Genomic DNA, 11,330 nt, shown 5'->3' with positions numbered 1-11,330 from the left:
AATCACACACACACACACACACATACATACACACACACACACACACACATACATACATACATACATACATACGCGCGCACACGTGGAGACCAAACATTTAGAGTTTGAGGATACAAAACTTTTAGAGTTTGAGACATTTAGAGTTTGAAACATTTGGAGTTTGAAACAAATGGTGATAAAACAGATAGGTTTGGGCAGTGTAATATTACAGACACACAGGGTGGGGGCCCAGCGCCGTGGAAGGGGGGGCTCAGCCAGGGATGTGACCACTGAACTGTGAAAGGTCAAGAGGTGACATTGCGGAGTTGGAGTGACAGACGCAATTCCATCTCTTCCTTGATTACATCCTGGATTAGTGAATGTTGTAAACTATCTGGATTATTGAATTTTGTGTAAATGTAGACGTTTGAGAAATGGGCAAAGCCATATCTCAAAAAGGAGGGATATGTACGTGTAAACAAATATTCCGAATCAATAATTACAACAACAAAAAAATTGTAAACAAGAAAACTGTTTGAAATACACTGAACTGTCGAAAAGACTTTGTTTATTACTGACTGACCAGAGAGCAGCGGGTTTAAGGGCTTTCCTCTTGTACTTCTATATTTCCCATCACACCGCACAAAATTATAGACAGTATAAATTGTCTGTTTGTCAAATTACAGAGATTGACCAATCTGACTCAAAATTTAGGACAGTAATACAGTAGACATGTCGTGGGCCGAGAGAAAAGAAGTGTGTTCAATGTTGAGAAATGTGCATCACTTTTTAAGTGTAAAAGTGTCATTTTAACACCAATATGAAAGACATGTTGAAAACTGAAAAGAATAATGTGTTTGGCATATGATACAGAGACTAATGCTTTGATAAACAGGAGGAAAATGTGATAAAATGTGAATATATGAGTATATTTCTGTGATGTATTTTATCTGCATAATAGTGATATTTTATCTGCATCATTAGTCTAAGAGAAGAACGGGTGTGTGACAAACTGCATTTGTGAAGGGGTCGTAAAGATGGGCCAAAGAATGTTGCCCCAGGAGGGGGGGTGACAGCCAAGAGGAGTTTGGGTAATGTTTACCCAAGGCTTTATCTCTACGGAAAAATACCAAGTGCCTTGATGTGAGGCTGACCAATGAGAAATGTGACCCGCCTATTCCAGAATATCTAATAAAACCAACCAGCATGGGAAAAACGAGGTGAGACGCAGGAGGGTCAGCCAGGCTCCTTACAACGGCCTGGCTGACACAGCCCAGCGTTTTTTCCCATGCATGCCATACAAATGTCTGATATTTCTGTGTCGTTTCATGTTCTAAGTTGAATTGTGTTCTCTATGTGTTAAGGAATAGCATCTGGTGTATGTCTAATTCCATGACACTTAATAATCCCAAAGCATTTTTTTTTCTAACTGTACAATACATTTAATAACATGAGTGGCAATAAATAAATAGTAGCTTGAAATCAATCCTGAAATGACATATTTGATCCACTCAATGTGTTTTCTTTCAACCACAAACAGTGACAAGTTGGAAAGCACTAGTTTTCTTATTTTTTGGAAAGTTTAATTGTGGTTCTCCTTCACTTTGCCTGTCTACTATAATATTTCCGTCAGTCTAGTGCGTGAATAATTGAGTATGTGCAGAGATGAAACGTGGAATCTTGTGTGAGAATGGGCAGTAAAAGGTTTATTGCTAAGTGTAAATCCTCTAGCGTGCAACATGGTTCTAACTGTTCACATGTTCAGCTTAATGTAATTCTGTTTGTGTGCACGCATCACAGCCACCACATTGTGCACAATCTCTGTGTAAATCATACTGTTGTATTTGAATTGTGTTTTCGTTTTTTAATTTAATAAAAACAGGGTATATACAAATCAGAGTTGGGTAGTTACATTATTTTACTTAAAAAATAGGTCTAAATTGTACTTCTCAGAGCTGTTTTCTTGCACCATTCTTTGATTTTTCTCTCTGTATATTTATCTGATGAAATAGTGTTTAAAAAAATAATTAAAAAAAAAAATAACCATGGAAAAAATTCAGATTGTAACACATTTTTGCAAACATTGACCAGTTTATACAGACGTAATCAGCAAACGTGTATTGCCTTTGTAAGTGAACCAATCTAAAGCTGGAGTATCAGACTTTTTTGTTGTGGTAAAAATGTGTAAATTTAGTCTTTTCCCCCAAAGAGTGTGTTGTAAAAGCAGCACAATGAAGCCACTGCACGATGTCTGCTTTTATTCCTCATCGAGTCGTAAGTAGGAGCCGAAAGCAGCGCTCTGATTGGACGCTCTTGGGCGGACCACCCCAGTTTCATGTCACCGTCTAAAAAAAGCTGTTGAAAATGTGCATGTGCCTAAAATGAATGCATGTGGATATAAACAATGTGCCAAAGAGTTTGTGAGGAACAAGTCAAGATTTAAGAACCTGCCTCTTCTTTTTGAGTGACAATCAGGTACAGCAGCTTTAACACATTAGACACTGACATTGGCAACGTGATGCAATATATAACAAAGAATAATAATGGTAAAATATAAATAAAAAAGGCATGCATCCAGAAAATAGAACTGAAATACCATCTCAACTTTTCATTTTTGTTTTTTATGAACTTAATGTCTTTGTTCATTTTCCCTAAAAAACAACAAAAACTAACAATTGCCCCAAGCACTGAATTGTAGAAACCATAGTTACCACGACTATCATGTACTGTTTACTTAACGGGGTCGAAAAGTAGACAGGATTACCCATGCTGAGTCTCCTCTCTCTGTCTGAACACACATTCACGTAATTAATAGACTGCATTACACTGATTGGAGATTAGAGAAAAGACCAGGCAGGGTTGAAATACTACGCAGTTCCATTAAGCAACTTTTGTGCCAGAATGTGCCAATCAAAACATTAATCGTACATTTAGATCATCTGTGCTTAATGAGAGATAGTGAAGCTGTTCTTTTTGTATAGAGCAAATGATGAAACTCTGTGTTAGGAGGATTAATCCGCCATGTTTGATGCAAGTGCAGAAAATGCATAGAGATGAATTAGCCAAAAAAAAAAGGTACATTCTGGTAAATTTAGCTCTCTATAGTGTCAGAATAGTTTTGCTAGTTTCCTGTGTGTCAATGCGTCGTCAGGCAAGACTGTCATGAAATTACACTTTAAAGATCAGTATTATTATCTTATAATACTATATATATCTTATAGTATTATAAGATTGAACCTCAATGGTACACGCCTGGACGAATGAGGGATTACACCGACATATTTCCAAGAATTTTGGGCCTAAAACCTTTGATTTAGTTAGGGAACTCGAATCTGTAGCCAGGAAATAGCAAACAACAGGAATCACTTGAGGTTCAATCTTAGATGCAGACAGAACAACATGATCCCGAAGAGCCTGCAGATCAAATCACCGGTCAGAGGACACAGAGCAGAGAAGATTTGGAGAAGGAGCCTTATGTAGATGCTCCGTGAAAGGATCCAGGAAAACAACGTCAGAATTGATAAATTGAAAGACAGAACAGGAACTTTACAGGAGAAATTAACCAGCATACTCCCTGAAGAAGCTTTCAAAAGAGTGCTGGATTTTACACAGACAACACAAGAAGCACAGCACAGGAAGAGCAAAGAACGCCAAATCAAGAAGTTCAACATTCTTTTGAACAAAAATAATGCAGGTGAGGTCGAGCTAGACATTAGGACTGAGACAGACAAATTAGCGACCAGCAAAAACAATTGGATTAAGAACCTATCAGATCGTGTTCTGACACAGGCAGAAAAGGAGGTGCTCTCTAAAGGGCTCAACTTTTCTGTCACCTCTAAACACATCCCTACAGAGGACTACATCACAGCCACTGAAACGGCAATTATAAACAACAAAATGACTGAATCGGAGGCTGCAGACCTGAGGTTACGTGTCACAGCGACTCTGAAGAGTGCCAAACCACCTACTTCAAATATCACATCTGAAGAGAGAAAAGCACTTTCAGCACTAGAAAAAGATCATAGCATCAACATCCTCCCAGCAGACAAGGGACGTTGCACTGTGATTCTCAACGCAGCTGATTACGAAGCCAAAGTCCACACCCTCCTCGAGGACACGACCACATACGAGCGCTTGAAAAGAGATCCGACCAGTGGCTACAAGAAGAAAGTGATAGACTGTTTACAAAGGCTGGAAAAAGAGGAAGCGATAGACCGGCCTCTGTATTACAGACTGTATCCTGGTGAAGCCATGCCCTGCATTTATGGCCTTCCAAAAATACACAAAAAGGATGTTCCACTCAGACCCATAGTGTGCAGCACAGATTCCATCACTTACAATGTGGCCAAGCATTTAACAACTATATTGGCTCCGCTGGTGGGGAATTCGGAACATCATGTGGAAAACACGCACAACTTTGTGGATAAAGTGAAACATCTCCAACTGGACCCAGATGACCTCATGGTTTCATATGATGTTGTGTCCCTGTTCACCTGCATCCCGACCTCTGATGCAGTAGCAGCAGTGAGGATCAGACTGCAGGAAGACACCACCCTACAGGAAAGGACCAAACTGACACCTGAACACATATGTAAACTGTTGGACATCTGTCTGAACACCACTTACTTTCAATTCCGGGGACAATTTTACAGACAGATTCATGGCTGTGCCATGGGCTCGCCCGTCTCTCCCATAGTGGCCAACCTGTACATGGAGCACTTTGAGAAGAAGGCACTGTCCTCATTCTCAGGCATAGCCCCAAAACTGTGGCTTTGCTATGTCGATGATACTTTTGTAACAATCAAGAAACAAGAGTTGGAAACCTTCTCTGATCACATCAATGCTGTGGACCCACATATCAGGTTTACAAGAGAAGACGCTAATGAGAATCGCTTGGCCTTTCTTGATTGTTCCACGATCAGAGGAGAGGACGGGAAACTCCAAATAGAAGTATATAGGAAACCTACACACACGGACCAGTATCTGCTCTTTGGTTCCAACCACCCACGACAGCACAAGCTGGGGGTGATCAGAACCTTACAACACAGAGCTCAAGGTGTGCCCACCAGCTCAGAGGGCAAGAAGAAAGAGGAAAAACATGTCCGAAATGCCCTCTCAGCCTGTGGTTACCCCGCTTGGGCCCTCAACAGAGTGAAGAGAACCAAGAAGCAGGACAAAAGGGAAACTGAACAGAGAAGGAAGGGTGTTTCTATCCCTTATGTGTCTGGCCTGTCGGAAAAACTGCAGAGAATTTTTAGACAACACGAAGTCCCTGTTTATTTTAAACCAGGAAACACTTTAAGACAAAAACTGGTTCACCCAAAGGACAAGTTGCCGACTCAAAAACAGAGCAATGTAGTTTATTCTGTCCAATGCAGTGAAGAAAGTTGTAAAGAACGGTACATAGGTGAGACTAAACAGCCTCTACACAAGAGGCTTTATCAGCACAGAAGAAATACTAGTTCAGGACCTCAGAGCGCCGTGCATCTCCATCTTGAAGCCTCTAATCACTTGTTTGAAAACGGTGAGGTGAAGGTTTTAAGCAGGGAGAAAAGATGGTTTGAAAGAGGAGTCAAGGAAGCTATTTTTGTTAAAAAAGAAAGACCTTCTTTAAACAGAAATGGAGGGCTAAGATTCAATCTTCCTGGTATCTATTATGGTATACTGAACCCCTGGAGAGGTAGAGGACCAGGACCAGGACATTTAGATGCTAATCAGGTACTCAGGGTGGTTGAGCCAGGGTCTCACAAAGACAAAGAGGATTCTAATAGCCCATTAAAATTCTGAATAGGCTAGCTCGGTAGATACAAGGGGGGAGTTTCTGTTGAAACAAACAACTCTTTCTACTTCAGGAAGGCTCCGCCCAATGGGCTGGTCTTACCACAGAACAGTATTAATATCGGAGTTCTCGAACTAAATTCTGTTATTGACAATGACTCTTGGATGAGAGTCGAAACGTCTATTTTTTTTCTAACTGAGTCCAGATGACTACAACTGAAGCTTTTTCTACTATGGTACACGCCTGGATGAATGAGGGATTACACCAATGTATGGCACTAAAGTTATCTATGTCCGTGGAAACGAGTTACAGGTCAGATCTGTGGAAAGGCAAGCCTGCTAACAACAAGAGCATTAAAAACATCTGTAAATAGGTAGAGGCAACATGGCGAGTATAAGGACCCGAAAAGTTACACTAAACGTCAGTTGTTACGTTATGACGAGCCCAAAAGCCAAATAATGTAAGAAATCTCAATAAACTTTTTCTCTACAGCCATTTTGTGTGATTGTGGAGGCATAATCCTGTAAATATATTTTGTACCAGGTCATTTATCAAGACAGGGGTAATGTGAAGTCAAACAAAATAAATATGTATCAAGATAAAGATCAATGCAGAATAAATCAGGCTAAAAGCACTAGCTGCTAACATTCAAGTTGGTGTGAACGTACTTTAAAAACACAAAGGAGTGTCTTTGATGGTGTCAAGACATTGGACCAAGCGATTTGAACCTTGTGGAAAGAGATGAATGTTCAGCCCTACTCAAAGATGTGCAAATGAAACAAAACACTGCAGGTATGTTTTAAAGGCTAAAAGCTGAGAACAAACAGATTTAGCATTATTTAACCTTGATAGCATTTCCAACAGCTTATTCGACACCTGTGTTGTTTACAAGCCGTACACTGCTGCTGCTGCTCAGTGGGAGTGCAGGGGCCCAACGGTAACCCTCTAAGTCAAACACAAGTGTCATTGGATTATCCGCGGTGCACCTGCCGAGGATCCTTGCTCTCTCTTCTCAGATCGGCTCCTACGTGTGTCTCCACGCGCTCCTCGTGAGCCCAGGACCTGCTGAAATGACATGACGGCCCAATTTACCATGAGGAATGTCCACGTCCTACAACTGCCAAACATTTTCCTCTTCGTCCAAGCCTGCTTCGGTAAGTTACAGCCTTCAGTTTCAAACTTAAGCTTGAATTGTGATTAGACTTTGCTGTTGCTGTTGGGTTCAGATGGTGTTGAAACATTTAAAGGCCTGGAATGTCACGGGAAGATGCTTGTCTGCTAAATAACTGTTATAAATGATAGTTTTACATCACCCAAGTAGCTGCATGTGACGAAAAATTGAATAAGATGTTGGGAATGACAGGAAGTGGCGAAGCAAAACATATTGATGACATCACACTTGGGAGACTCAGAATTCCATACAAACTTTTAGCACAATTTACACATATATTACACTCACATTTTACAACTCAATACTTCAGTTCTTATTTGTCAAAAATCTAAAACTAGTGTGTTATATGGTTGCAAAGTAACTGAATTTCCCAGTGTAATGTCATGATTCAGGAACAAAAGAAGAAGAAAAAACATACAGGACGCAGGAAGTAAAATGATTAACCTCTCTGTTGTCATCTGAACCGCAAATTCTTTCTGATCATTCTTTTTCTAAATGGGGCAGCAGCAGCATTTTTTTCTGGATAAATGAGCAACAATTTTGAATTTCCAGGGTAAAATGTCAGTTAATTTGCCTCTGTTAAAAAAGAGTGAAAAGTATTATTTTCCACTCTTTACATTGTATTTTAGTGTAACTTCTGTGGTAAATGTCAAAGCTTTGTAAAGAAAATTAAAAAACATTGTAATTTAGAAAATAATTGTGAGTATTTTGTCCAGTCAAATCTAAAAAGCCTTGATTTTTCTGAACATTCTGAGGTTAGGCCACCTTGATTAAACAAAGCATTAGGCCCGAACAAAAGCCTAAATATACATCTATAAGATCAAATGTCCAGCTTTAATCCCCTGCACCACTCAACTATTTACTGCTTATGTTTCTGGGGCACAATGTATTTAGTATTTTGTTTTCAAGCTAAACTGTTGGATTTGATTTTTCCCCTTCTCGCGATGTCAAGCAGAAGAAAATGCAGAAAAGAAATGAAAGAGCTTATTTCTATGTATAGAGTGAGAGTATTTCAGGAGCTTGACGTAATGCGCCTTTAATCCTGAAGGCAAAGAAACAGACTGAAGATTTAAGAGCTGCTGAATGCCGCTTTGTTTACGCTCATTACATTCTCCTGGTGTGTGAAAGTCAATATTTCAATTCATATTTATGATTACATTCTGCTGTGTTCATTTATGATAAGCAGGAGTACCCAACCTTTTTAATGAGTGAAATTGTATTTATTTAGTTTATCCTCACCAAGTGTATGATAAAAACAGCACTTTGTGACAAAACAAAGTCAGATAAATCAAACGCAGCGCTGTGGCGCTCTGATTGACAGTTTACCTCAGTTTCACTTCCTGTCTGAAAAAAACTGTTGCACTCACTCAAAAATAAATGCATGTGAATAAAGGAGGCATATTCTGCTTTTTTCTGGTAATTCGAATCATACTATATCACAAGTAGATCAACATTTTATATTTTGTTCATTATAAGTCTCTATATTGATCTAAAATGGCTTAGTAAAAGAAACTGGTCCGTTGACTTCCTGAACTGCAGAACTGATAAGCCCCGCCTCTTCATAGTGAAGAAGTCGTTTATATATGTATTTGTATGACACATGTAGAACCATGTGTCACTCAGAGTCTTTAACTTTCCAATAATTGCAACTAAGTACAGAGATGTGGGCGGGGATAGGGGATAGGTGAAAACAAGACTTGCAGAACAGAACAAGATAATTCAAACTAGTTAGAAAGACATAAATACAAACCTCCTGTCAGGAACGCCAGCTTTAACATCAAATATATGAAGGGAAAATGGTGAAATCAAGTGTTTACTCGTTTTGGTCACCTGTGAACTCTAAATACATCTAAATATTAAAATCTCAATTGTTCATTTGTTTCATAAATTCTCTCAGTTTACACCAAGCAGCAGCAGCAGTGGAACAGTGGAAAAACCTGTGGAGTATGTTGTCTGGAAGTGATTTACTGTAACAAGTATGTGATAAAGTGTATTGTGCAGTATATTGTACGCTCATGTTGCTTTGGTGTGTCTCCAGCTAAAGCAGACTTCGCTCCGTACTTCTACGACAATGGGCCGTACAGCAAGAACGGAAACATGGCGCTGTTCAGCCTCTCAGAAGACATGCCTGTCGGTAAGAAAACACACATTAGATTATGGAGTGGTGAGTAAAAAAGACACATAAGACATAAAGTGTGAGAGAAGTGCACAGAATAGTTTATAGCATATAATGTAAGTCATGTAGTAATGGAGAGACTGAGGAGGCAGGTGAATCTACTGCTGCGGTGAAGAAGACGTGGTTGAAGGTTGTAGTGATGACACAAAAGTCTGTGAATGACTCACACTGACCGTAAGAAACCATGACCAGGGCAAACATTGTTCCAGGTTGATTATACAATTTAGTTTATTGGGAAATTATTGTTATCAGACCCATATCTTTTTTCTCATTGGTAAAATTTATAAATGTATTTGCGACTCCAAAGTCCAGATGAATATATGATGTTAAGAAATTAAGCAAGACATTTAATCATTCATTGCTCTATCAATTTTTCTGATTTAGATGTTCCATAGGGTCAATCTGGGCTTAAGTGCTTCATTTTAAGATCAAATAAGATAAGCCTTTATTTGTCCCGCAATGGGGAAATTCCAGTGTTGCAACACAAAGTAGGTACAGAAGTAAACAACAAAGAACAGATAACTTATAAAAAAAAACTTTAAAATAGTTTAATAGAAAAGCTCTTATAAATACTCAAAAAAAAAACTCTTAATAAAAAGTTTAAAAAACAATAGTAACACTCTTATTTACAGCTGTTATATGGACAGAGAATATTGCACCAAGATGATTGACAGTATTGCATATGAATATGACAGTATTGCACATGCTTAGGTCAGTATTGCACATGATTATGTCAGTATTGCACATGGCTATGTCAGTATTGCACATGGCTATGACAGTATTGCACATGCTTATGACAGTATTGCACATGCTTATGTTAGTATTGCACATGATAATGTCAGTATTGCCCATGGCTATGACAGTATTGCACATGCTTAGGTCAGTATTGCATATGAATATGACAGTATTGCATATGAATATGACAGTATTGCACATGCTTATGTCAGTATTGCACATGCTTATGTCAGTATTGCACATGCTTATGTCAGTATTGCACATGAGTATGTCAGTATTGCACATGCTTATGTCAGTATTGCACATGGCTATGTCAGTATTGCACATGGCTATGACAGTATTGCACATGCTTATGACAGTATTGCACATGCTTATGTTAGTATTGCACATGATAATGTCAGTATTGCCCATGGCTATGACAGTATTGCACATGCTTAGGTCAGTATTGCATATGAATATGACAGTATTGCACATGCTTAGGTCAGTATGGCACATGCTTATGTCAGTATGGCACATGCTTATGTCAGTATGGCACATGCTTATGTCAGTATGGCACATGAGTATGTCGGTATTGCACATGAGTATGGCGGTATTGGACATGCTCATGGCGGTATTGGACATGCCTATGGCGGTATTGCACATGGGTATGGCGGTATTGCACATGGATATGGCGGTATTGCACATGCCTATGGCGGTATTGCACATGCCTATGGCGGTATTGCACATGCCTATGGCGGTATTGCACATGCCTATGGCGGTATTGCACATGCCTATGGCGGTATTGCACATGCCTATGGCGGTATTGCACATGCCTATGACGGTATTGCACATGCCTATGACGGTATTGCACATGCCTATGACGGTATTGCACATGCCTATGACGGTATTGCACATGCCTATGACGGTATTGCACATGGGTATGACGGTATTGCACATGGGTATGACGGTATTGCACATGGGTATGACGGTATTGCACATGGGTATGACAGTATTGCACATGGGTATGACAGTATTGCACATGGGTATGACAGTATTGCACATGGGTATGACAGTATTGCACATGGGTATGACAGTATTGCACATGGGTATGACAGTATTGCACATGCTTATGACAGTATTGCACATGCTTATGACAGTATTGCACATGGGTATGACAGTATTGCACATGCTTATGTCAGTATTGCACATGGGTATGTCAGTATTGCACATGGGTATGACAGTATACACGTGTTCAGGGCTAACAGTGTTTGTTGTAAAGTCTGACAGCAGCAGCAGAAGGAAAGACCTGTGAAAACTCTCCTTTGTTGATCTTATTTAGTATTTCACTTGAGTAAAAAACTATTTACAATACAAACTATTTAAAACTGTAATAAAACCTCCAACAAATCCTTCCAAATCTTTTTAAATAGAGATGATACAGTTTGGTGTGTGTGGGTGCTGCTTTATGTCTCTATGGCCCGTAGGCTTTATCAGACAGAACAACTGAGCGT

General features: G+C 39.4%; 1 protein-coding gene across 2 annotated transcripts in view; it reads left to right on the top strand.

The window, feature by feature from the left end:
* Positions 1–6,658: 6,658 nt before the first annotated feature.
* cdhr1a (cadherin-related family member 1a) overlaps positions 6,659–11,330 on the top strand; it is a 22,840-nt gene continuing 18,168 nt past the window's right edge. Inside the window, exons 1-2 of one of the 2 annotated variants that reach the window (XM_072436915.1) lie at positions 6,659–6,912; positions 8,968–9,063. In XM_072436915.1, coding sequence (XP_072293016.1) covers positions 6,834–6,912; positions 8,968–9,063 — 175 coding nt within the window. In that variant the 5' untranslated portion in view covers positions 6,659–6,833. The remainder of the gene's footprint in view (positions 6,913–8,967; positions 9,064–11,330) is intronic. The other variant, XM_072436914.1, reaches the window with a different exon arrangement.

The sequence above is a fragment of the Eucyclogobius newberryi genome, unplaced genomic scaffold (assembly GCF_026437365.1).
Source record: "Eucyclogobius newberryi isolate DKJ021-1_F unplaced genomic scaffold, fEucNew1.0.hap1 SCAF_8, whole genome shotgun sequence".
Lineage (NCBI taxonomy): Eukaryota > Metazoa > Chordata > Actinopteri > Gobiiformes > Gobiidae > Eucyclogobius > Eucyclogobius newberryi.
Note: the sequence above shows the minus strand (reverse complement) of the source record. Positions and strands in the feature narration are given on the sequence as shown.